The sequence below is a fragment of the Malaclemys terrapin genome, chromosome 3 (assembly GCF_027887155.1).
Source record: "Malaclemys terrapin pileata isolate rMalTer1 chromosome 3, rMalTer1.hap1, whole genome shotgun sequence".
NCBI lineage: Eukaryota > Metazoa > Chordata > Testudines > Emydidae > Malaclemys > Malaclemys terrapin.
In genome coordinates, this window is record NC_071507.1 from 135,407,426 (window position 1) to 135,435,361 (window position 27,936).

A 27,936-nucleotide genomic window follows, 5' to 3' on the forward strand; every position below is an offset into this window, starting at 1 on the left:
GTCTGGGTAGAGGAGGCAGTGTGCCCACCCCATAGTGTACCTAGGAATTTGTCTGATGATGGTGTTTTTCCATTCTTCCATCTCTTCTTATTAAAACTAATCCATAACAATGTTTGCTTACATCTTCACAGATTCTAAAGTTGTGCTTTTCTGTTTTTTAATCTACTGTGTCAGGGAAGATAATGTGAATGATTCCCACTGTACTGAACTATGTATGGCATTTTCTCTTTCTTTTTACCTTTAACTGGACCGTGTTTTGTGATAGTTTGTGTGGAGGATACTTAGCAGGGAAAAATTGTAATATAACATTTTATTTACAGTTGAACGATATTGTTTAAACAGAATTGCTCTTAGAACTTATTGTGAAATATTTTTATCACTACAGTGTCATTAGTATTATAAAGATTTCTTTTGAAAGAAGTGATTTATGCCTCTGACTCGTTAATTTTCTGTTTTCAGGTCAGGCTGCAAATCTACACTCTGAAGCAGGCAACATCAGACATCAGTGTATTGCATTTCTGCATTATGTGAAGGTGTTCATCTTCAGGTGAGATGACATACACAATTTCAATAACTAGTTAACTTATTGTGTGTAATTAGTTTTGAATAACCATCTGTTATGCACCCTTAAATTATATATTGATGTGCTGTTCATTCAGATACCTGGAATCACACAGAACAGAGGATGACGGGCTACTTCATCCATATGAAGAACTGGAAGTCCAGCTCCCTTCAGTGCTGGTTGAGGAGCTTCATGCCTTGACCTTACATATTGGACATCTGTATGAACTCCCAAGTAGTATCCTGGGAGCATTTACCATTCAACATCAGGCAAAGGTTTGGCTTATCTTTTTAATACATCATACAACAGTCCAGATTTGACTCTTACAAATTATGATGAATAAAAGTTAGTTTTATTTAAAAAATGGGAATGCATCTCATGCACTTATTAGTTAAGTGTCATCCTATATTGCTCAAACAGTTATTTTTTGACATTGGGTGTATTAGACCTTGCATTTTCTTTGTACAGTATTTCCCTTTTAGAATCCTTATTGGCATTATGCAAATAAAATGTAATTTATATTTAGAGGTGAATAAATAGGCTTGATCAATCGGCTTGTCATAGTGCTATTATTTGTTTTTCAAAAATTAATTGTGTTTATCCATGATGACAATGGGAACTCTCGAGTTCCCAACTAGAAGAGGCACTTTTATAAAGACAAATTCTGAAACTTGTCTAAAACAGGAAAAGAGCATCTTTGTGCAGGAGAAAACTGCAATAACTCCATTTCCCTTTTGGGGGGGAGGGATAGTTCAGTGGTTTGAGCATTGGCCTGCTAAACCCAGGGTTTTGAGTTTAATCCTTGAGGGGGCCATTTAGGGATTTGGGGCAAAAATCTGTCTGGAGATTGGTCCTGCTTTGAGCAGGGGGTTGGACTAGATGACCTCCTGAGGACCCTTCCAACCCTGATATTCTATGAACATTTAATAGACTAGAGCAGTATACAGTTGTAAGATTTTTCCATTTGGGGTAGGGAATATTTTTATTTTATTTTGTTTAAAAGGGATTCCATGATTAGAGCGCTATACAAATCATTACGATGAAGGAAAATACCTATGGTAAGGAGTGACATTTTGATTCCTGCCATTCAGTCTGTTTGGGTCAAGGACTGATGAAGAACTGATGTTCTCTGTCTCTAGGGATGGATGCGTTACACTTTGAGTAGCTCTGAGGTCTCAGAGGTTAAAATGGTTAGGGCTCTGAATAAAAAAGTTGATCCTTATTATGGTCCATTTACCAGTTCTCTGCTGTCTAATAATGTGTGTGCTAGAAGGGCACATAGGGATTTGATGGTGCTTCACCTGTTAACCTTGAACTAAGATGTTTTGGTTAGTTGGATTGTGGGTTAGATTAAAGATTTTGTGAACCTGCTCTAAACAGAAGAGTAAGTGTGTGAGGAAGAACATTTTCTCTTTCACTTTGGAACGTATTATTTAATGCGATACTTGCCATCAGTGGGACTCCACATGGTCATAGGAGTCTGCCTGTCCCCGTGGTTCTTAGGATAGGATCCAGGCTTTGCTTAGGAAATATGAAATTAGAAAAAAAAATTGTCTTTTATCACAGCTGTTTCCTCCATCGTGGCATTTACTGCATCTCCACTTGGATATCCATTGGCTAGTGCTGGAAATTCTTCATGTCCTAGGCGAGAAGATGCTGCGTAAGTCCGTCTGTTTATGGTACATGTTTGTGCTTTGCATATTTTTAGTGATTTAGTTTCCGCCCCCCCAGGTTATATATGTTTCTGATCTGAAGTTGTCCAAATTATTTTACTTTCTTTGGGGATTAGTTTCTGCATTTACTTTATTTTTTTTTTCTTTTTAATTGCTATTAGATACATTGGCTAAAATCAAGAGTGGCGAGGGCAGATTATTTCCAAGTTTTCCCACATGCTTTGGCTAACGCATCTCAATCTGGATGTACAGTACAGTTACTAATCCGGGGTTGATCCTGTCCTAATGAAGGTTGACAATTACATCAAATTGTATTGTGGATTTGTGCTACTGGGATTAGACTGAGCCATCAAATTATTTTCTCTTGAAACTTCAAATGACTCAAGTTTAATTTAAAAAAATACACTTCTGAATGTTGCTTGCAAAAAATCAAAAGATGATGAACAGCACACAATAATTTGATGTGAATGGGGTGGAAAGGGTATCCAGGGATGGCTGATACAGATTTGAAGAGAATGGTCAAGACCATAGAGAAACTCGTTGATGTTCTGTTGAGGCCGTGATTTTAAAAGAGGACACTTCCTCATCAGTTCCAAGCAACATGTCTGTGCTTCATTTATGAGAATTCTTGAGGAGATTTTGTGATTGATTTAAAAAAAAAAATCCACATTTTTGTGCACAGGCGACCACTGAGGAGGTATTGGGAGAAGAGAGAGACCTTGGCCAAAGGAGTGTGTGAAAATATAGTGAGAAAAGGGCAAACCAATATGTGTGTGTGGGGGGTTTTAGTGGCTTTACAGGGCAAGGAGTACACTGAAACTAGTAAGCTGTTTATGGTAGCAACTAAAGTAAAAGGTCAGGGAATGCAGTCGAGGAGAACAGCTTCAAAGCAATTCAGCTTGCTAGAGAAAAATGGTTGAAATACGAAGGAGGGCAATATGAGTTGCATAGTGAGGATTATTTATGTATTATTCATTTGTATGTCAGCCAAGTCAAGCACAAAAAATAATTCTATAGTACTATTTCTTTCCCCTTTCTATAAGTGTTGTGTCACATTGCATTGAAATCCACTTTAGTATAGAGCTTCTAAATAATGGTCCAATACTGGTACATATGTGAATTACAAAAATTGTAGTCATCTAGACATTGAGGTATATGAGAGCCAGCTCCTCTTTTAGTAATTCATTTGCTGTTGTTGGGGTGGAGTGAAGGAGGCCAACAAGACTTCCTTTTAAGTTTCCATTCATAATACAGTGTTATGGAAAGGCAGATATATACTTGTCCAAGAACTACAGTAACATTTAACTGCCATGTACAAGTTGGAGTAATAATAAATATATTTGACATTCATATATCACTTTACGTTAACTAATCTCCACAACTTCCCATAAGAAAGATATACTAAAACATATAAGGGGCTGATTCTGCCACCTTTACTCACGTTGAGTAAAATCTTACTCCATGTGGGATCCCATTGACCTTTCAGCTGAAATTCAACTTGACCTAAATAGGACCCAATAAGGTGTTGATCAACATGAGAAAAGGTGGCAGAATTTCGCCCATAGCTAATACATTATATAATTGTACAAAATGTATTATAGTAGGATGTCGCATAATAAAGAGTTTTCAGCAAAAACAGTTATAAAGTATATGTTCACTTGAATTCAATAAGCGTAACTTTGATATTAGCTGCCCTCAAGCAATGAATTTCTAAACATTTATATCACTTGCTTTTGTTTTTTTTCATGTGTACAAAAAATTTTAGACACTTGATTGCTCAGTTACTTGAGACCCAATGCAGCTGCTATTTAAATTAATAACAAAATGCCTCATTATGTCACTAAGAGCAGTACTCATGCTTGGTCACTTATCTACAGTGTTGTGAGTCCTCCAAAATATTCATCTTTGATTTTGTTCAGCAGTTTAGTTATGGATTCCGTATCCAAAAAAAAATCTTGTATTCCTGTGCGAATTCTGCACTACTGTGCACATGCATAATTAATGACCCATACATATTTTAATTTTTTGCGCAGAAAAAAGCTTCTGCTGAAATGTTGCTGCAGTTCTGCCTTGTGCCCACCAGAGGGCGCAGTGGCGCAAGAACAGCAGCGGCTCCCAGCCAGCAAGGGAAGAGAGGGAGCCTGTAGTGCCTTCTTTGTAGTGCCTGTCAGGCCAGATCAGGAGATAGGGGCTATGGGTTGACCGACAGCATGGGGTGCTGGGGGGAGGTGAGAGTGTCAGACAGGGGCTCATAAGGGCTAGTGCAGGAGGATAGACTGGGGTTGGGGTTGAATGGGAGTGGAGACAAAGGACCACGGGGGAGGTGCAGGGCCACATGGTGATGGAGGGGGTGTAGAGCTACATAAAGACAGAGGGTGGCTGGGTGGAGGCACACAGAGACAAATGGGGACAGGCAAGAGGGTACAGGGACACAGACAGGGGAGTAGCTGAGTGGGGGCACAGAGCCACATGGGGAGGGGGGAGGGATGCAGGGCCACATAGGGATGGGGGGAGTGGGTGTCCGAGTGGGGGTGGAGGGACACATGGGGATGGGCAGATGTGCCTGACTGAATGGGAGAGGCTAGGGGTCTGCATGGGGAAAACTCCCTAACAATCCCTCCCTGCCCCGCAAAAAAAACCTGTTCCATACTTTTCCCACCCATACCCAACAACCCTCCAAGTTCACACCCAGGTTTCTTCCCAGCAATTTACCTCCATCTCCCTCAGCTCCTCTGTTATCCCAGAATCCCCCCAAGTCTTTGCACTGTTTCTGATGGGCGTGGGAAATACGGTTCTGTATTGTAGTTTAAAGGAATTATTACTCAGAGTCCTGTATTAATATGCCTCGTAAGGAATCTATTTGTCCAAAAAAAAAAAAAAGACATTTTCTGAATCTTTTTTGTTGTCTGTCTTGTTACAGACAAACTTGCTGACTGGTATTTTGAAATAAATGACCCAAAATAATTGAAACTGGTGTGATTAACTCCTCACTTAACATTGTCCCGGTTAACGTTGTTTTGTTGTTACGTTGCTGATCTATTAGGGAACAAGCTCGTTTAAAGTTGTGCAATGCTCCCTTATAACGTCGTTTGGCAGCTGCCTGCTTTGTCCACTGCTTGCAGGATTCTCTGGAAGAGCAGCCCCTCCTTGTGGGGATTAGAACCAAGGGGGGCCATCAGCTCACCTAAATGAGCTCGGCAGCTGCCCAGCAGCAGTTCAGCTGTCCCTCCCCCCACTGCCGTGCTGCTCCTGCCCTGCCCTCTGCCTTTGAGCTGCTCCCCATCTTTTTAACCTCTCCTCTTATGGAAACTGTTCCATATACCTAATAATTCTGTTAACTTTTTCCTGCTTGCTGGGGGAAGAGGGAGAGAGGGGTGTTGATATCAGGATGTCCCCCTGTTCCTGCCCCTCCTCCCCCGCTCTGTACCCCCTCTCCACAAAGTGGAGGAGGGGACAGAAGGTGTGGGGGGGAGCTTGCTGGAAGCTGTTGCTTCCTGTCTGAACTGGCTCATCTGCTTAAAAGGGCAACGTACTTGAAGTGGGGTCAGTGACCTTAAAGGGGAAATGCACGTCTCTCTCAGGGCAGGTCTTCACTATGGGGGGGGTTGATTTAAGATACGCAAATTCAGCTATGCGAATAGCGTAGCTGAATTCGACGTATCGGAGCCGACTTACCCTGCTGTGAGGACGGCGGCAAAATCGACCTCCGCGGCTCCCTGTCGACGGCGCTTACTCCTACCTCCGCTGGTGGAGTAAACGCGTCGATTCGGGGATTGATTGTCGTGTCCCGACGAGACACGATAATTCGATCCCCGAGAGATCGATTTCTAACCGCCGATTCAGGCGGGTAGTGTAGACCTAGCCTCACTCATGCATGCACCTCCCAGCACTTTCGAAATTCAGCCTCTGCAGCCGTGCATGTGCTGTCAGGAGGAGGGATAGCGTGAGCTCATCATCATGTTCAGTTTTTGCAGGGAAGTGTTTGCAGCTACTGTCCTGCATCTATTGTGTTTCCTTCCTCCATGCTGCCTTGTAGAGTGTGAGGCTACATTAACAACAGCGTATTAACCCTTGAGGGCTCAGCCAAATGCTAGTTCATCATTTAGCAGCACAGCATTCCCTGGGAAATATTTCACCCTCTTACTCCACCACCTCAACCAAGCTTCACAATCATTCAATGCTGTGTACAATATTAAACTGTTCGTTTAAAATTGTTTAAAACTTATACTGTATATGCATATAATGTTTTTTGTCTGGCAAAAAAAATTTCCCTGGAACCTACTCCCCCTCCCCCATTTACATTAATTCTTTTGGGGAAATTGGATTCACTTAACATCGTTTCACATGAAGTGGCATTTTTCAGGAACAAATCTACAACATTAAGCAAGGAGTTACCGTACTTCCTTTTGTTTGTTTTAAACCTGCTGTCTATTAATTTCACTGGCTGACCTCTAGTTCTTGTGTTATGTGAGCGACTAAATAACATTTCCTTATTCATTTTCTCCACACCAGTCAAGACATCTGTCCTATCCCTTCTTAGTTGTCTCTTTTCCAAACTGAAAAGTCCCAGTCTTTTTAACCTCTCCTCTTATGGAAGCTGTTCCATACACCTAATAATTTTTGATGCCCATCTCTGTACCTTTTCCAATTCCAATATATCTTTTTTGAGATGGGGCGACCACATCTGCTCGCAGTATTCAGGATGTGGGCGTACCATGGATTTATATAGAGGTAATATGATATTTTCTGTCATATTATCTATCCATTTCTTAATGATCCCCAACATTCTGTTAACTTTTTTGACTGTCAATGCACATTGAGCGGATGTTTTCAGAGAACTATCCACAATGACTCCAAGATCTTTCTTGACAGCTAATTTAGACCCCATCATTTTGTACGTATAGTTGGGATTATGTTTTCCAATATGCATTACTTCGCATTTATCAACATTGAATTTCATTTGCCATTTTGTTGCCCACTCACTCAGTTTTGAGAGATCCTTTTGGGGGAGGGATAGCTCAGTGGCTTGAGCATTGGCCTGCTAAACCCAGGGTTGTGAGTTCAATCCTTGAGGGGGCCACTTGGGGATCTGGGGCAAAATAAGTACTTGGTCCTGCTAGTGAAGGCAGGGGGCTGGACTCGGTGACCTGTCAAGGTCCCTTCCAGTTGTAGGAGATGGAATATCTCCATTAATTATTATAATTATTATTATTTTGTAGCTTTTTGCAGTCTGCCTGGGACTTAACTATCTTGATTAGTTTTGTATCATCTGCAAATTTTGCCACCTCACTGTTTGTTTTCCCAGTTCATTTATGGATATGTTGAACAATAGTAGTCCCAGGACAGACCCCTGGAGGACATCACTATTTACCTCTCTCTATTGTGAAAACTGGCCATTTATTGCTACCCTTTGTTTCCTATCTTTTAACTTATTACTGATCCATGGGAAGACCTTCCCATGAAGCTTACTTTGCTTAAGAGCCTTTGGTGAGGGACTTTGTCAAAGGCTTTCTGAAAGTCTAAGAACACTTTATTGATTGGATCACATGTTTGTTGACCCCCTCAAAGAATTCTAATAGAGAGGTGAGGCACGATTTCTCTTCACAAAAAGCCATCTTGACTCTTTCCCAGCAAATCGTGTTCATCTATATGTCTGATAATTCTGTTCTTTACTTTTGTTTCAACCAGTTTACCTGGTGCTGAAGTTAGGCTTACTGACCTGTAATTGCCGGGATAGCCTCTGGAGCCTTTTTAAAAAATCGGCATCACGTTAGTTATCCTCCAGTCGTCTGGTATAGAAGATGATTTAAGAAATAGGTTACATACCACAGTTAATAGTTCCTCAGTTTCATATTTGAGTAACTTCAGAACTCTTGGGTGAATACCATCTGGTCCTGGTGAGTTATTACTGTACAATTTATCAGTTTGTTCCTAAACCTTCTGTAATGACACCTCAATCTGGGATGGTTCCTCAGATTTGTCACACAGAGGCATTTGTTACTGAGAAGAATTTGCAAATGAAGAAACCTTTACTGCAATGTAGTGACTGCAGGGATTATGCCAGCAAAGTAACTATATAATGCCAACCATTCTATTGTCAATCAGAATAATATCAAACTTTTATGAAATGGAGAAGACGACAGGATTAATTTGGAATGGGAAAACTTTCCTCAAGTAATTTTTCTGCTTGTAAGCAAAAATGATACTCCTCTCAGAATTGCTTGTTGACGCAAATACAGTGAATAGAAATCGTTGTCTTTGTTTCCATAGAATCAAGCCCAAGTATTAAGGAGATCTGATCTTTTGTTGTGTTTTAGGACAAATTGTGTACGCTCACCAATTCATGAACCTAACCGGAGAAAATTTAACCAATATCAGTTTATTTGAAGCACACTGTGGAAACCTCTTCTGTGATTTGATAAGCTTGTCAATCAACAAATATACCAAGGTATTATTATTTTATTTCTTTTATGCAGAAAGCATCTGAAAGCCCCAATCACAATCAGGGCTGCTTTGTGCTAGGTGCTGTACAGATGCATAGGAAAACATAGTCCCCTGTTATTGGTGTTTTAAAATTTTGCCTTTGGTTTAATATTCCCAATTTTTAAAGCGTGTTATTTGTTAGAAACTCATACTGTGTTGTATTTATTCATGACCATCTGGCAATTGATTGGGAGAGTAATTTTGAAATGCACTGTGTACAGAACTGAAGTGTGTGCCACATTTAATAAGTTCAGTGTGGTGGGTTTCATGCCAAACATGAGCTATAGATGCAGAAAATATCTTTCCAAACTCTCTCAAAAGGAACAAAAAGAGAGTGACTAAAACCTTGGCAGTAAGCTAACTAGGCACTTACTTACAATGTCATATTACAGTTTATATTTACACCACTCCTATTTCAACAACTTCAGCTTTCCGTTACAGCTTCTTTACGTTTGTCAAGGGAAACTTTGGGTAGACAGACAAACAAACGCTAGTTGTGTTCAAGTTAGTATGCTAAAAATAGCAGTATAGCCAAGGTAGCAGCAGCTCACACTTGCCACCTGAGTACAAACTGGCCCGGACCTTTTGGATGTGTGCTTAGGCAGCTAGCTCATGTTACCCCGGCTACACTGCTATTTTTATCGCACTAGTTGATCAGAGCTAGTGCTTTTCTCTATACCCGAGCAGCATGCTCCAAGCTGCAGTGTAATGTACCCTTTTTGTGTAACCTCTTTATTTTATTTTTTTAAAGATTGGTGCGCTGACTTTTCTTCACAACCTCCTATCATTAGCAGATCTAAACTAGGAAGTCTAATTGCTGTATATACCAGCCAGTAGAGTAATCTCACATTCTTCTTTGATATGTTGTCACTGTGGATTCCGCTCTAGGTGCACACACACATCTCTGTTTCTCTATTCAGAGTATGAGAAACTGAAAGGTAACTCACCACAAGACTGCTTTACATATTAAACATCAGTCAGAAGAGAATTTCTTTAAACAACAAGTAATGATCAGATAACACACATGACTCAAAATGTGCTCTTTGGAGCATGTTAAAATAATGTCTTACCGCAGGACTACCAAAATGCTGCTATGTGAAATATTGTAGGGACATTGAGGCATTTTAACATACTCCCATGAATAAAAACTATCTTCACATGAACAAATTCTATTCTGTTAGCATTACACATAACCATTAAGGGATTTGCATGTTAAAAATAATAAATATTAAATCATTTGGAAGCTTTTTCTTCTCTTCCCAGGAACATCAAGTGAATCTAATCAATCATTTTCTCTCTCTTTCACTAATAGACAATGAATTGGTATTTAGTGCTGTTTCTTTTCATTAGTACTTAGATCATCCCTTTCACTTATTAAATATTTTTTGAAAAATCATTTGAAACTGGTTCAGTAAAAGCTTAAAAGTAATGCTGCTTCTACTGTACATTGGTAGATAATGGTTCCTTTGCTGTGTGCTTGATTTATTTTAGATGTTAATGGAATAGTGCATTGTGCTTCACAAGAATCCTCTGTAATTGTGTATAAATTCTAAATTGTTGCAACAAAGAATGGAAATATTAGTATGTAAAATGCAACTTCAAATACCCTGCTACTCTGTGAGTGAATGGACTTCATATTTTCTTCACCAGGTTAGACCATCGGAGGCTCTAACTAGTCACCACTACCCCTGTAGCTGCATTAAGGAATTATGGGTTCTGCTTATTCATCTGTTGGACCACAGAAATAAAGGGTCTCATACAGAGGTAAGTGGGAACATTGCTGCATGAACAGCATGAGGAAAATATAAGAAAGTGTTTATATCCAAAATATTCAAATAGTGATTGGTCAATTACCAAATTAAGCACCAGATTGTGCCATGAATGCACTAGTTCACATCCAACGTGATGCAGAGTTGCACTGCCCTATCAGGAGCTTTAGGAGAGATTATGCTCCCTGACATACAAGAGACAAATGTGCCAGCTATGCCAACTTAGCCCCCATGCTTGAGAGTTCATTGTGTCCTGGTTCGAGCTTTGTCACTGGTAGCTTTCTTGTGGCCCAGGGCACTGATAGGGAGCAGTCCCTGTTTTCAGAAAAGAAAGGCAATAGAGGCTGGGAGGGGAACCACAAGAGAAGGGAAGTAGTCCTTGCATAAGTGACACACACACACACACACACACACCCCACCCACCATTAGGTTTGCATGGCAAGGCCCAGCTATAATCTTTCCCTGAATATTTATTACTAGAAAAACTCTTTTGAAAGCTGCCAATCTTCATAAAAATCCAAAGCGCTGTTCATCTTTCAAATGGGTTTGTGCACTGCAGTAATGCATATTTAGTCTGTATATCATCAAACAGCTTCATGGTAGAGTATTCAGACTTTTTAATGTGAGCAGACAAAAAAGTCTCTGGTGAAATTTTTTTTTTGGTTAATTATTTGTGCTACAGGAGCATCTACAAGTCAGTCAGAATCAGAGTGCCATTGTGCTAGGTGCTGTACAAATGCTGAGTATAACAAAGTCTATGCCCTGAAGATCTTATAATCTAATTAGACAAGACAGACAAAAGGTGGTTGAACAGGAGTGTTGTTCACATTTTTAGAAATGGTACATGTGCATGATTTGGGTAAAGGAATGGAGAGTATTCTTAACATTTGAGGATGACACCAAGCTGGCAGGGTTTGCAAGCACTTTAGAGCACAGAATTAGAATTCAAAATGACCTTGACAAATAGATATGAATTCAGCAAACTGTAATTCAGGCAAGACAAGTAAAAAGTACTTCACTTAGAAAGGAAAAATCAAATGCACAACTACAAAATAGAGAATTACTGGCCAGCTGGGGGTTATAGTGGATCACAAATTGAGTATGAGTCATCAATGTGTTGCAGTTACGAAAAAGGCGAATATCATTCTGAGGTATATTAAAAGGAGCGTTGTATTTAAGACAAGAGAGGTAATTGTCCCACTTTACTCAACACTGGTGAGGCTCAGCTGGAGTACTATGCCCAGTTGTGAGTGCCCCACTTTAGAAAAGATGTGTACAAATTGGAGAGCGTCCAGAGGAGAGCAACGAAAATGATAAAAGATTTAGAAAACCTGACCTACCCTGTATGAGGAAAGGTAAAAAAAAAAACCTGGGCAAGTTTAGTTTTGAGAAAAGAAGATGGGGGGGACCTGATAAGTCTTCAAATAATAGAGGACAATGATCAATTATTCTCCATGTCCACTAAAGGTAGGACAAGAAGTAATGGGCTTAATCTGCAGCAAGGGAGATTTAGGTCAGATATTAGGAAAAGTTTCTAACTATAAGGGCAGTAAAGCTCTGGAATAGGCTTCCAAGGAAAGTTGTTGAATCTCCATCACTAGAGGTTTTAAGAATGGGTTAGACAAACACCTGTCAGGGATGGTCTAAGCTTACTTGCTATGGCCTCAGCTCAGTAGGCTTGTCTTGATGATTTCTTGAGGTCCCTGCCAGCCCTATAGTTCTATGATTAAGTGTCTTGCCCAAGGTCACAAAGGAAGTCTGTGATGGAACAAGAAATTGAATGTGAGATTTCCACTTCTCAGGCTAATGTGCTAACCACTGGACAATTCTTCGTTCCCATTGTGCTGGGCTGTGGCAGAGCTGGAGACTATAAAAAGATCTGAGTCCCCATCCAGTGCCTTTAACACAAGATCATAATAAATATAAAAATGTCAGGCTAGCTCCTTTAATTAAAATAAATAAATAAATAAATGTCTAGACCTTGTTCTCTCTTACTGGATCTCTCCCTAGCTAATATTTCATATAATTATTTATCTGCTATATGAGGTGCAGGTAAACTGTTACCCATTTTGAGAACTAGGTTGTGTCTAAAGTTCCTGTTCCATTTGATATATTTTGTATATTCTGAGACACTTTTTTTTTTTAAGAATATTTTCATAAACTGTTTTTCACTATGAGGGTTAAATAATTCAGTTTTTCTTTTGTTAGACAAGTCAACTACAGTCTACACCAGTGCAAGATTATTCTGTTTTCTTCATTCTTTTGACGATGGTAGAATACACCATCTTCTAGACCCCTGCTCTATGTGCTTTTGAGCTAGCCTGTAAAAATTCTAGGGGAATGTTCTCCCAGGATGACCAATGGTCATCCTTTTACTGCCCTTGTTTTCCATTTGCCTTCTGAAGAATAAAATCCTAAAATGGCTCTAGGTTTTCCCTGGTGCCACTTAACTTTGTTATTCAGTATTTTTTTCATGACTATCAGCTTGTTTTTTCCTTTAATACCAAAAGCACAATCTTAAGAAGTAAACAGGATAGTATTGAGAGGAATCCCTTTAACATAGACTTAGGTTATTATTTAATCTACTCTACAAAGTCATTTAACACAGCTCTGGTTGGCTCTCTCTGTTCTCTGCAGTCTTTTTGGAGCTGGGTGAATAAACTACTAAAGAAGGTCTTTGAAAGACCCAGTACTGCAGAAGGGATGTCTGTTTCTGAGCCAGTGCAGTGCAAAGATCCATTAAGTTTTAGCTGGTGGATTATTACTCATCTGGCATCACTTTACCAGTTTGACCGTAACGGAAATGTAGAGGAAAAGGTAGGTTTGTATTTTCTAATATTTTAACATTTTATTTAGACCAGTAATCTCATACAGGTATTTGGTGGTGGGGTAGTAACGTTACAGTAATTTTTGATGTCTACATTACAAAGTTCCTTTAAAGGTTCGTGATTTTAAGGTATACTGTTTACAATCTATTCCATGAGCCCTGAGCATATGGATCTAAAAAACAGATTCAGTCAGTAAACCAAGTAAGGGGACTAGAAAGTCCTGCTAGTTAGCAGTTCATGTACTTATTGCTGTAGCATATGTTTTAAGACTGTCTGCCTTCAGCATAATTGCTTCATTGAGTTCACTGCTTCAATAACCGAACATATTAGAATGATTATCTGCATTGGATGCTAGCGTCATGTAGGTTTTCTATTCTTTAAATGAGGTGTAAAGCTGAAGCATTGACTGCACTCAGTTGTTAATGCCACTTGTCATAAGAGTTAAGGGTGTTAATGTTGGTGCTCTCACTGAATTCCAGTCTGGCTAATGACATTCTGCCTATGTAATTTCCCTTGCAGTTTAAATTGCATTAATATTTTTCTTAATTTCCTGTTCTAAACTGTTATGTAGTGTTGCTTTGTACTATTAAATAAACTGCATATTATTAAGATTGCTTGACACTTCCCATTAGAAGATCCTGTTTTCAATTATGTATGACTTTTTACCAAACTTTACCCATTTGGGCTGAAATTTCCCGTGCCAGATGTCTGCCGCAGGATGAGTTTTTTTTGTTTTTTTGAGAAATTTCACTAAAACAATTAAGCTGTTTCTGAGCATGAGGCTAGGAAAAAATATGTTGTTTTGCAATAATACAAAACAATTGGCAGCCTTTTCTTTGGAGAACTCTAGTGCCCTGGTGCTTTGGAGCAGGGGCTTGAAATTTGGCAGTTTGTGTTCGGAGAATGCCTTTTGTTGTCCCTGTAAAAATCCACCTGCATTTGGCCAGCATATGCTCAGTGGAGTCTTTTAAGGCTATAGCAGGTAAAATCTCTGAAGAATCTGTGCCCACTGGTTATGGTCCTGGTGCTGATCAGACTGTGCATGCCCACAGAGCAACTGAGCATGCTCCCTCCAGCCCAGGGCTATAAAGGTGGAATTGCACTTTCCCTGTAATGGTTGCTCCCAGCTGCCTTGGGCAGGAGTGGAACTGAAAGCAGGGAGCCTTTCATTCCTCTGCTTTCAGTGACCCCACTCCTGAAATCCAGACAGCATGAGGGAGGAAGCCATCTGGCTCCAATGCAAAGGGATTGGGAAGATGGGGTAGAATGGATTCGGATAAGGAATTTGGAGGGCGAAATTGGAAGTGGAAGCTGGCAGGCAGGGAGTGGGGAGGAGAGGGAAATTAGGACTGGTAATTGTGGGGAGACTGGGACAAGCAGCCAGTGGAAGACTGGGATTGGCTGGGCAAGGAGACTGGGACAAAGAGGCCTGTCTAATGTTGGTCCACATAGAAGATAAAAACCTACTACTGCTATCAGTTACCTCAAATGGCAGAGGTCTGTGCAGTGGTTCTAAAAGTTCCAACTCTGCTGGTGAACCATATGGGTGTCAATATGATGCCACATGATAGAATTTCTATTTTTTTTTTTCAGATTGTATTTTTAAAACCTAGGAAATTACATAAACACAAATTATGTTAAAGGAACATTGAAGTTACAAAACCAAGCAAACAAAAGAGGTGGTTGTCTTTAGAATCCCAGCTTCATTTGTTGTAAAAATCGGAAGGTGTGCAGTGAATGAGGCAGTGTATTTCATGAAGAGCAAGAATGTTCTCCTGGTTAGGGCAGTGGAATGCTGCCCTAGAGAATTGGATGCTATCCATGTCTCTCCCACAGAGTTCCTGTGTGATGTTAAGCAAGTCATTTAAACTTTTCACAAGGGGCTGCTAATTGTGTACTCCTTACTTTCTGAGTGCCCAATTGAGACCAAGGGCTCTGATTTACAGAAAAGTGCTCATCATTCGCAGCTGAAGTCAATGGGAGCTGTGCTTGGACCATATTGAGTAGTATATAATGTTAAGTACTCTGAAAAATCAGGTCCCAGGTGTCTCAAATTGGATACTTTTGACCTTTGGACCTTAATCTCACTGTGCCATCTATAAAATGGGTATATCTTCCTTCCCCAAATCTCACTGAGTTGTTGTGAAAATAATTGAATTTGTTTGTGAAGCACTCAGATGGCATAGTGATAAGTGGCACAGAAAAGCCCATGAGATAATTAATAATTCTGTCTTCAGAGTTGGGTTTGAATAGTGCAGTAAATAAGGCATGGGACCACATGTGGAACAGTGAGGAGATAACTAAATAATGAATAGCTGCTCATTAAGAAAGCACCATCCATTCTGTACACTGAATTCCTGTGGAAAATATAGTACAGTAGAACCTCAAAGATATGAACACCAGAGTTATAGACTGACCGGTCAACCGGACACCAAGTGAGACCGGAAGCAACCAGTCATACAGCAGCAGAGACCAGAGGGGGGAAAAAAGAAGCAAATATTGTATTGTGCCTGTTTTGCATCTTAAAAGTAGGCACATCTGGGCGGGCTGCCTGTCGCCACCTCCCTACCCCATGCGCAGGGCAGCCACTTACAGCAAGACGCTGGGACTACCAGCCCAAGGCAGCCAGAGCCAGCCAGCAGCGCAGGAGCAGCGCTTCACACACACCCCCCTCCGCCCCTGCCGGGAGGGGGATGCACTGATTTTCCCCCCACCCCCTCCATCCCTGGAAGGGGGACACACTGTTTTCTCTCACACCCACACCCACCCTTATGCCCTTACCGGGAGGGGGACAAGTTTGCAAAATCATGCCAGGGCTCAGTAGGCAGTTCAACTGCTGCTAAAGCCTGGCTTGGAGTGTCAGCTGCTGGTTGGATCTGGAGCCTGAACTGTGCTTTCTTCAGTGTTACAAACATTTCAGAGTTACGGATAACCTCCATTCCTGAGGTTTCTGTAACTCTGAGGTTCTACAGTGTGCAATTGTTATGGTTCCAAGGTGAACTGTAGCTTTGACTTGTTACTCAGTCTTTCCTTGTGCACACCTTTTAAATGACAGACTCATGCCTTTACCTCTCAGGGGGGAATCAATTCACCTCATGCTGAGGGCTTGTCTACTTAAACACTATAGCGGCACAGCTGTGCCACTGTAGCACTGTCACAAATATAGAAGAAAGAGTAGCATAAAATCCCTCCTTGGCAGCTGTACTGAATTGCCTTACTTGTAAGGGGTTAAACAGTTCAAATAACCTAGTTGGCACCTGACCAGAAGGACCAATGAGGAAAGAAGATACTTCCAAATCTGGGGGGGAAGGATTTGTTTGTTGCTCTTTGTTTTTTCCCTCTCCGGACAGAGAGACAAGCCAAACAGATACAACTCCTCCTGAAAATATACCTGGAATAATCCATCTAAAAATCACAGAAATTGTAAGTAGGGGAAGGAAATGCATTAGCTTGTGAATTTTTCCTGTGCTACAGAGGTAGTTTTATTCCTGTTTTTGAAACTGTGAAGCTGAGCCTAGAGGGGGAGCCTCTGTGTTTTAAATCTTTTTATTACCCTGTAAAGTTACCTTCCATCCTGATTTTGCTGGTGTGATTCTTTTACTTTTTTCTTTATTATAAAGTTTTTCTTTTAAGAACCTGATTTGATTTTCAGTGTCCTGAAGACAAAGGGTCTGGTTTGTGCTCATGTTGCTAAGGCAATTGGTTGGTATATTATTCTCAAGCCTCCCCAGGAAAGGGGATGAAGGTGCTTGGGGGGATATTTTGGGGAACATAGGGATTCCAAGTGACTCTTCCCTGAATTTTTGTGTAAATCACTTGGTGGTGGCAGCAATACCGTCCAAGGACAAGGAAATGAATTTATGCCTTGGGGAAGTTTTAACCTAATCTGGTAGAATTATAAGATTAGGGGGTCTTTCATGCAGGTGCCCACATGTACCCCAGAGTTCAGCATGGGGAAGGGGATCCCTGGCATTGTCTACACCAATGGGAGGGGTTCTCCTGTTGACATAGGTAATCCACCTTGCCAAGAGGCAGTAGCTAGGTTGACGGATGAATTCTTCCATTGACCTAGCACTGTCTACACTGTGAGGTTGGCTTTTTCACACCCCTGAGTGATGTAGCTATGGTGATGTAAGTTCCCAGTATAGGCTGGTCTATATATATATATATGGGCTATAGGCCTGGTCTACACTAAAAAAATTATTTTGGTTTAACTCCATTAGTCAGCTGTGTGAAGCACCCACATTCCTGAGTGGTGGTGTTAAGCCAGCTTAAGTCCCCATGCAGACAGTGCTAGGTCGATGGAAGAATTTAAGGTCAAAAAGTCAAAGGTGGACTTCCGGCAGTGGATTCACTTATTGTCCACTAATCATTAGCAATTCTCTGCCTTCCTGCAGAGGAGTAACCCCTCAGAACTGAATTAATGCTTTGTACCTGTGAAGCAGACAACTGATAGTATCCAAATAGAGCTACTCACAATGTTTGTTTGTTTGTTTTTAATCTGGCATCTCCCACATTCTTCACATTGATCATGTAATTAATCTAATTAAAGATTATCATCATGCAGATGTAAAAGTGGGGCAAGTTTAAGCTTCCACAAGCAACCTTAATTCTCAGACTTCCTAACTTTTGAGTGCTTGACTTGGTAACCTTAATATTCTTTTACAGTAGTTTTTGTAGGTAACTCGCTTCCCGGCTCTTTGAGCTCTGGTCAAGCTCTCTGAGCTGTGGTCCAAGTGTAGTATCTATTCTGTGTTCCTGTCTTATGTGTAATGCCTGAGATGAATATAAATCTTTCTTACTTATTAAATCATTAAAGTAATGAAAGGTTCAGTCAAAATTATAATACTCCTAGAAGATTCTAAAATATTCAGTCTGCTCTCAAGGACAGATGCATTGAGGTCTTCCTAAACCACTATGCAAAAATCAAGTGCTCAAACCTTTGCCTCATGAATTGAATTGTCTTGATTTACTGTTGAATAACCCCTGTGCTCTCTCCCACAGACCAGCTCCTGAAATAATGATGATTGTTTCCAGACCCTAAAGGGAGCTGTGTCTAATCTTTGGCCAAAGGGGAGGAATACATGCTTTGGGTTTGCAAACTGGGAAAGATATTTAGAGAGAGAGAAGATCTTAGTTCATCTCACTGCCTCACTTTGACTGTGACACTTGTTAATAACAAGGCTGGAAGAAGCCCAAGAAAATATACCTAAATTTCCTTCTCTGCCAAAATGTCTTCAACATGAGGATACTCTGGTCGTATCACCCTTCCCATCTCTCCTTTATCCTAACTGCATCCGTTGACTGATCCTACATTTTGGATAACCTCCACTTTCCCAAGCACCCCATACCCTTTGTCTCCTTCAAAATTGTCCTTAAATCCTACTTCTCCTGTGGAGCCTTCCTTTGTTATTTTTTATTATTTGTATTTTGGTAGTGTCCAGTAGAGCTGGCCAGGAAACATTGTTCTTGTCCCAAAAGTGTGGTGGTTTTTTTTTTTTTTTTTTTTTTTTTTTTTTGAGATTTCCAAAAAATGTCCTACCCCAAATTGCGACAAAAATTCAAAATCTCAAATTTTTGCAAACAGAAAATCGGACAAATAATTTGGATCAGGTCAATTGAAACATTTCATTTCAATAATTTGTAAAAATGTTGTTTATATTTTGTCTTTTTAATTTTTTTTAAACTAAAAATTAAATTTCAAACCCAAGTCATTTGGAATTGAAAACGAGAACTTTTTCATTTTGAAAATGTCAAAACATCCTTTTTTGACAATCTGAAACGTTTTTAAAAAAAGTTTCAAAATGGGAAGTTTGTCAAAACTGCCTCTTTTCTGCAATTACTGTTTAACTTTGAATTTCCATCCAAAATTAATAGTATAGTAAATAGGAAGTGCATCATTGACCATTTTCTAACCTGATGAAAAATTAAGAAACTGAGTATGTGTAAATTAAGCTATATACTTGCTTAAATAAATATGTATAGATACACTACATTGTATCTTCTTAGTAAGCAAAAAGGAGGACCAAATTTATTCTATAGGCTAATATTTAATTGCAGATCAACATGTTTTAACAAGTACAAGTCAATGAGAATCAACTTTTCTGTAGGAAAATAACTATAAAATAGAAATGCAAACCATGACTGAAACTGATGGTTTCAATCAAGTTTTCCTGCTTGCTGATTGAAATCGTGATTAAAATGGGCGATTTAAATCAATCCACCCAGTTGGGCGCCAGGGCTCCCAGGTTCCAGAGTAGGACCCCCGAGAGCCCCGGCTTAAGCTGGGGGTTATCAGGGCTTCCGGGTTCCCTGCTGAGGAGTCAGGAGCCAAGCCCAGCTTGAACTGGAATACTCAGGGCTGCCAGTCTCTCTGGCTGTGCAGCAGGGAGCCTGGAGATCTCTTGCCCTGGGGCAGTTTGCATGGTAGAGTGTCCAAGAGCTGTGGACCCTGGAAGTCCTGGGATCCCTGATTCTGAGGCAGCGCTGCCCTGGAGCCATGGACCTTGGAAGCCTGAGCCCCGCAACAACCCGCAGGTGAGCTGGCAGGAAACCAGGCAGGTTTGCAATGGACCCCTGCCTGTGTTTTATTGGAAGTTCATTGAAACATGAAGTTCATGTTTCTGTGAAACATTTCAGTGTTGACAAGTCAGCATCTTCTGGTGAAAATCTGTTTTGTAGGAAAATTCTCAACTAGCTTGCACTCCGAGGCGCATAAAACCAAAATTTTATTTTCCAATTTTCTCTGCTTGGTGTTCAAAATAACACCAGAGTCTAAAATATAAGAGCCAAATATGAAGTGGAAAATATTAATATTTATATTTAATATAATATAAAAAGCCTTTAAAATTAAACTTATCTTTGTTCCAGTGCAGAAATATCCTACTAGGTCTATTGCTTCTCTGCTACTTCAGGCACCACATTTACTGTCCTCATTCCTAAGCAGGTCACCTGCCTTAATATATGCCCATTTTACCTACTCTTCTTCCTAACAGAATGACATCTCCCTTTACCTTTCAAAATGGGAGTATTTTTGCTCTTTGCTGTTCCTTTCTGTTCTGTGTTCATTTGTCCTTGTCCTCCTCTCCTGCAGGCCATCCTTTTTTCACCTCTGACCTCTAGTATTAATTTGTGAAGAACCAGTACCACCACCTCCATCATATTCCTTTGAATATTTTTTTTGTCATGCAAAAGTGTGATATCTGCTAAACTCTCAAATGGTACTAGTGTTGAAAAGTAGACGGCAGTATATCTTTTTACATGAGTTAGTATTTAAAATTCTCTTAGCTGGGATAGGCACTGAACTGAACCATAGTTATGTGAAGCAGGAGAGGAGAGTTATTTTTTTATTACATTTGGAAATCCTAATCATAGGTCCATTATGCCGGACTCTGTGCAAATTTATAAAGGACGTCTGCTCCAAAGAGTTTAAAATTTAGATAAAGACAGGATTCAACAGAGGAGTGAAGAGGAGAAAAGTAATGGGAAAATAAGGTTACAGAGATCCTCTATGTGGATATTGTAGCACAGATAAATGAAGTAAGAGATTATCAGGGCTTTAAGTAATCAAGTTTGTGGTAGAAATCTATATGTACATTTTTATTGGCAGATGTTCTTGGTTATAAAAACATGTCTCTTCTTCCACACCTTACATAACCAGATGTTTAAACAGCTTTACTGTCTTTAGTTTAAACTTTTTTTTCCACTTAATACTTCTGCTTTGTAGAAGTGATCTGAATGCCTATTTGAAACAACTATCAAATTTGTCAGACATGAAGGTGATGAATTATGATCCTTGTTTGATTTACCCTACAATCTTTTGAGCTGGACTTTGTCTAAGCAACAGATTATATCCTGGACCAAGTTGGTACTGACTGACATTTATTAGCATTAAACAGCTGTTTGACCTAAGTAAAATGAGTTAGTGAAAGATTTGCAAAGAAAGCCAAGAATGAGTCTGTACTTTGCTTCCCTCCTTTCCATTTTAGAGGGCTGCTGATCTTTTTGTTACTTTTGAGAAACTGTAATACAGAGTTATTACACGTGGAAACTGTCACTAGAGGGATTGATGTACAAATGGCATAAACGTTTTGTTTCTTTACTAATTTTTGGTGACTGAGAGCTATGCATAGGAATAAAATACAATCTCCTGACAAGGTTAGAGTAACACTTATGCTATAAAGACAGAAATAGAGACACATTTTTTAAATTTTATTTTTGAGAGTGCAAATAGTCTAAAGTGGGAGGAAATATCAATTGCATACATAAATGCAAAGGGACTCTTTTAAACAAACTATTGCAAAATGCTTTCAGGAAGTGGAAATTTTCAGGAAATCTCTTGTACTCTTGTTTTTATGTTTTACAATATTATATAATGTCTACTCTAAAAAATAGATATTTAACATTGACAACCATTCCTTTCCAGAAACAAGTAGAATCCAATTGGAATTTTGTGGAAGAACTGCTGAAAAGGTCCACTGATGCTCAAGTAAGTACGGGGAGGAATAAAGAATAGTGGTTGAGGTGATTTTTGAGAAGCATGCAGCACATGAAGCAAAGTATCTAACCAACAAGTTTGTCTTTGGAATTTAGTTTCTTTATTTTGATTGTATGAACATCTTTGATGTAGCTGAACTAAGACAGTGTACAGTTGGCTTCTTGTTAGCGACTACACTTATTTTAAAGTGGTTGTGCTTGATGTTAAATTGTCAGATAAAGGGAAAAGATAATTATCCTGGAAGTGCATGTGGCTACTTTGACGAGATGTATTCAGAATAAGAGCTGGATGCTTAGAAAATGTAAACCGTACACTGAATGTAAGGCTATCAAGTTGAGGAGACATGATGGGAGAGATAGTCATTGCATTGAAAATTCAGCTATATCCTCATCACAGCAGGAAGGTGACTTGCCTTGCTGAGCAATTTGTCTTACAGGCTTGAATCAAACTCTTCCTGATAAGGTTCTAGTTTCTGAGCACTCATTTCATACCTTATCATTTTTCTTTCTGCAGAGCTGTTAATGCATTGCTTCATGGCCCAGAGGTCAGAATTGACCTCCTTTTTAAAGAGCTTTTAAATATGCTGTTCTTCACATTTTTAAATATGTTACATTGCAGCTCGGTATATGTCTTCTTAAGTTGTGTGGTACAAACAGTAATTTCTGTAACGACAACAGCTACAAAAATAATTGTGTGTGCGTAAGACTACCTACATACTAAGCAATAAGAATAAACCTGCTGATTATTTCCCTTTTGATACCAGTTGAGAGAAAAACATGTTGAAATATGATACGGTTGAAAGAGGAAGATGGTTTTTCATTTGGGCCTTCTCTACACTATGGCTGAAAGCCATGATAAAGGGCGCAGTGTTTCTCACAAATACAATTGTTGCTAGCACAGCTCTAATGTAGTTCTCCTGACCATTGAAAAGAAAGATAAATATATTTTAATGGCGCTAGAAATTATGCTGTAGACTATAGTCAGGCAGTGCTGCAAAGTTTTGCTTGAACAACTCTCAGAGGGAGGGGAAAAAAAAAACAATGGACTACATTGCTTAGAGAAGGCAGGGTATCAACAACCACATTTGTATTTAAAAACAGTTACTATTAGCACAGTTTAAACAATGTTGGAGAGAGGTCCTAGAGTATGATAACATGGCTGCTGAATGAAGACCAATCTCATCTAAGAGGACTCTTTTTTGTTAATTGTATCCTACTGTGAAAATCTATTAGACCTGTACCTTTGTTTTAACATCTGTCCGAGGCATGTGTGCAGGGTTCGAATGTACGGTCTAGATTTTGTTTAAACACTTGAATATGTAAATGTAGTCAATATAAAAATGGGTCATATGTTGTAAAAATTGACTTTCACATTGACAAAGGAAATTTATCTTCAAACCTTAATTTAAATTGCAAACTGTATTTCAATTCATGTTAGCATCTGCGGTTTTAATCTGTAATCCTGCTAGCTATGAGAAAGTTATTTTCATGTACCTGTTTTTGTTTAGAGAAGTCATTTGTTAGAATATTAGACTAACTATCTCTTATTTTCATGGTTTATTGAACATTTCAAAGTGTGCGTAACTGCATCCATATCAAGGGTGTAGTACAATATGTACATTATAGATGTATCAAGGATTTTAAACAGAGAAACTAGAGAAATTTGCGATGGGGACCATTTGTTACCCCCTGCCTGAAAGGACCATGTCCAAGGCATGTTACCTTTGGGTAACCTGCCTTAGCTCCAAGGCTTTCTGAATGTAATTTTCAGTATAGATACATAACTTCTTACATTTTTATCCATACATATATTTCACAATGATTATTATGACCTGTGGGCTACTGGCTTTTACACGCCACACTTTGGTGAGCTATTGTGCATATAGCTGACCCCAGAGATCCCTATAAATCCCTGTGACCCCTGTGCAAGTTTGCATCAAGTGGACTCTGGGTCACAGTTGGTAACTCCTGCCGGACAACGGAAAAGACATACCCATCCTTCTGAGAACTACAATAGCAACTGCAAAAGAATAATCTTTAAGAACTCGATAGAGTTGAACCAATCATCTGTTGGCAGTACAGAGATAAGCAGTGATGAGATCCTATTCATGTAGTACATATATCGGGGAGGTTGGCCATTATTATTATTTAATATTTATATTCCTTCAGGGCTCATATCAGCCTGGTGGTCCCCAGGTAGTTAGTGCTGTATTAATGCCAAAGAAGACATGCTCCCCACTATCAAGAGTTTATAATCTAAGGAGACGAGTGACATATGAAAGATGGGGGGAGATGTTTAGGTAGTACTATCATTTTGATTATATCTGGTGTTGAACCCCTCATAAGTTCTGATTATATCCAGCAGCACAGGAGTTCATATTAAACAAAAAAAAGTAATCCTAAACGGAGAGTGCATGATACCCAATAATATATAAAGTCTGAGGACTGTTTCATGTTACATTTGAGATAAAATCTACAATGTATATCTTGTAGTAGAAGTCTGCTCTAATGTAATATTGGACACTGGGATAATGAAGGTCTGAAATCAAAGAAGAGCTCAATGTTGTTTTTTGTTGAATTTTTAAGCTAGGTCCCAGATATTATCCTGTGGGCAAAAATATGGCTCTAAGAATGGACACTATTAATTTTCTTCTTATAGTTTTGGTATAACAAGTCTTGCAACTTGGTTGGTGTCTAGAGAAACTAATACGTTGGCCTGTTGTAATTCTTATATGCAAGATACCCACTTTCACTCTCCTTTAGACAGAGGAGACACTGGAAACTGTTATGGTTGAAGAATCTTAGTTTTCAGATTAGATTTATTCTCAGGGTCTTCTTTTATGGAGATTATTGATTAATGTGTAAAATTATATTAAATGTAAAAACAAAAATTGGGAAGTCCTCAGCTGTAGTATATTCTTATACTTAATAAATTCACGAAGTATTTTCTCCAAAATTTTTTATGTTGGGCTCATTGAAGTAGAATGCAAACATTTGTGGGGGTTTTCACATGCTTCCATATATAAATTGTAGAGAATATCCTTTTTCCAGATTTACAAATGAAAATTCTGCCTCACCCTTTAATTTATTTTAGAAATATGCTATTTTGTAAAGTTTGAGAGTCTGCCAGGTGACCATGCACCCTATATTCATTGCACATAGGAAGAGAGGGCAGAGAGAATTTGAGTCTATTGCAAATGATTTCTTTGATTGCCCACACTATTCTGATAAAATGTGGCAAATAATATTTTTCCCCAGGGATGTATTGATTCAGGGAGTCAAGTGTGACTTAATGTGTTTTAATCTGCATAGCTACTTTAGCATCACAGGTTGAAATGGGGCTGGTCTGAAGCCCAAGAAAAACAACTAGCTACTTGAGCTACGCATTCTATGCAATGCAAGGACTGGCAGTGGGACTGGAATTGGAGGAAATAACTCCATGACCTTTATCTGTGGGATGGGCAGGCATTTCTGTTCTTCCCCAGCAAGATATTTCAAAGCTTCAGATAGTAAGGCGAGTCCTGGATTCATAGAATCATAGAAGATTAGGGTTGGAAGGGACCTCAGGAGATCTAGTCCAATCCCCTGCTCAAAGTAGGACCAATCCCAACTAAATCATCCCAGCCAGGGCTATGTCAAGCCGGGCCTTCAAAATCTGTAAGGATGGAGATTCCACCACCTCCCTAGGTAACCCCTTCCAGTGCTTCACCACCCTCCTGGTGAAATAGTTTTTCCTAGTATCCAACCTAGATCTCCTCCACTGCAACTTGAGACCATTGCTTCTTGTTCTGTCATCTGCCTCCACTGAGAACAGCCGAGCTCCATCCTCTTTTGGAACTCCCCCTTCAGGGAGGTACTCTTTTATTGCTCCTTTCTCTCCCCCTCGCCCCCCCCCCCCCCCATAACTCCTTTAATTATTCTTAATATTGCATGAGTTTGGTCACTTAGAAATATGCAGTGGAATCCTCGAGTAGTGACATCCCTACATGTCTAGAACAATTTCACTGTAATCTCACAATGACCAGCATTTCAGGCTGGACTTGCCAATGTGTTAAAAACAATTTTTGATTTTTCTCTGTCTTTACTATGGCCAACATCTGGGTGGAATCTTGGGAGTGGTAAATGAACAGAATGCTCCCTTCTTTGCAACAGAGCTAGCAAGGATATTGAAACCTCACAGGTGCCATAGTGGCAGTGGCAAGCCCCCAATCTTCTCATGCACATGGTTCTTCTGCGGACATGCTGCAGAGAGGGAAGTGCCTCCTGTTTGGAGCAGCAGTAACATATGCTGCAAAATGTCATTAAGTTATTGGCAATGGCAAGAGTAACATTACTTTTAGATTAGCTGTTCCCTGGCTGCTGCTCATCAGCAGTAGCTAGGCCACCCATCACTTTGTCACATTACTCAATGGAAGCTCAATGGGGCAAGGTCAGGCCTGATGGCTATAAGAGGGTCCAGGAAGGCCAGTAGGTTAGCCCTAGAATGTTAAAGGCTCTTTTTCTACAAGCTGAGAAGGGGTTACCTCAGGTCAATTAGGGACCCCTGAATCCAATTAAGGACTGCCTGAGCCCTTTAAAAATCTTTCCTCTGGAGAGAGAAAAGGAGAGAGAGACAAGCCAAGCTGCTGCCAGGCTAGTGGCAGCAGGGAAATAAGCTTCTCCAGGATGAGAGTTGTGCTTCTTCCCATAAGGGAAACATCCAAACCTGAGTGCATGCTAGGGGAAGGACTGACACCCTGGGGAAAACAACAGGACAACACCCTGCCCCAGTGAGGAGGCAGGGAAAGGTATCCCCCTTTGGTTTTGAGTTTGAGAGACTGTTTCCTTTTTGTTTGGTGGAGGATCACCCCTTAGGCCGAACCCGAGGCCTACCCTGAAAATACGGCCAAAGAAACACAGAAGGAGGAAGGCAAATACTGCTCAGAGTGGGGCTGATTTACCCCAGGCCCGCCACCACCAGAGGGGGAAGTGCTAAGTCTGGCAAGACGAAGGAGGTGCCTCGCCACAGTAAGCTATGCATAACTTGGGCATGTGCTATTGGAGGGTGCTACTGTGCCTCTCACATTCCTTGTAGTCCCTGCCCCATGTACCGTCTTTTGAGGTTTCTGCACCATGCTAAGCGTATGGCCCTATAAACCCGGTTTCGCTATATGTGAGTTTACTGTATCTAAATACAACTAAGAATGTGCACCATAACCTACAATTGTAGTTTAACAGCTAACTGCTTTCTTGTAGAGTATTACTGGGTGACAATGCCGGTATTGCATCACCTTCCTCAACATTGCGGTCAGTTTAAACAGTGAAACACTACAGACAACTATGTACAAGAAGCCACGGATCACTACATCTACCTTCATAGATCCAGTAATCACCAAGAAATCTGTTAGCTACAGCGAGGCATGGAGAGCTTGCCTAAACTTAAAATGCTTCAGCAGCACAGTTGCATCACCGTAGGGCTTTGGTGTAGGCACTACCGATGCCAATGGGAGGTATTCTCCTGTCGGCATAGGGATTCCACCTCCCTGAGAGGGGGTTGCTAGGTCAACAGAAGAATTTTTACATCGACCTAGCACTGTCTACACAGGGGCTTAGATTGGTTTAACTACATGGCTCAGGGGTGTGGATTTTTCACACCCCTGACACACGTAGTTAAACTGACCTAATTTTCTAGTGTAGAGCAGGCCTTAACTACCACAGAATATGCTCCGAGGAGAAAGTTTGGGATAAACACCTTAACACACTTAAAACCGCCTTCTTCAAACAAGGACACTCCACCAGAAAAGTGGATTGTGTCATGGAGTGGGCTACCCAAATACCCTGAGAGAACCTACTTCATTACAGAAATAAAATCCCCTTCGACCGCACATCCTTAGTGGTTACCCCCCACACACACACTAGAACTCATATGGGAATATTCTCAAACAACTACAACCCATACTCGATGGGAACCCCACCCTGAAAGAAATCTTTCCTGAAGCCACTCTTCTGGCCTTCAAAGAACCACCCCAGCCTCTCCAACCTCATCATCAGAAGCAAACTCCCCACAGACCAACACTAGTCAATGTGACACCAGACCCTGCCAGAGCAACAGATGCAAAAACTGCAGACATATCTGCAGTGCTACA

The 27,936-nt window shown here is 40.2% G+C and overlaps 1 protein-coding gene across 1 annotated transcript in view; it reads left to right on the top strand.

The window, feature by feature from the left end:
• Window positions 1-27,936, top strand: part of MMS22L (MMS22 like, DNA repair protein) — a 141,594-nt gene that overhangs the window by 13,396 nt on the left and 100,262 nt on the right. Inside the window, exons 5-11 of the mRNA XM_054023847.1 lie at window positions 460-547; window positions 660-837; window positions 2,129-2,222; window positions 8,553-8,683; window positions 10,369-10,482; window positions 13,125-13,304; window positions 21,741-21,803. Coding sequence (XP_053879822.1) covers window positions 460-547; window positions 660-837; window positions 2,129-2,222; window positions 8,553-8,683; window positions 10,369-10,482; window positions 13,125-13,304; window positions 21,741-21,803 — 848 coding nt within the window. The remainder of the gene's footprint in view (window positions 1-459; window positions 548-659; window positions 838-2,128; window positions 2,223-8,552; window positions 8,684-10,368; window positions 10,483-13,124; window positions 13,305-21,740; window positions 21,804-27,936) is intronic.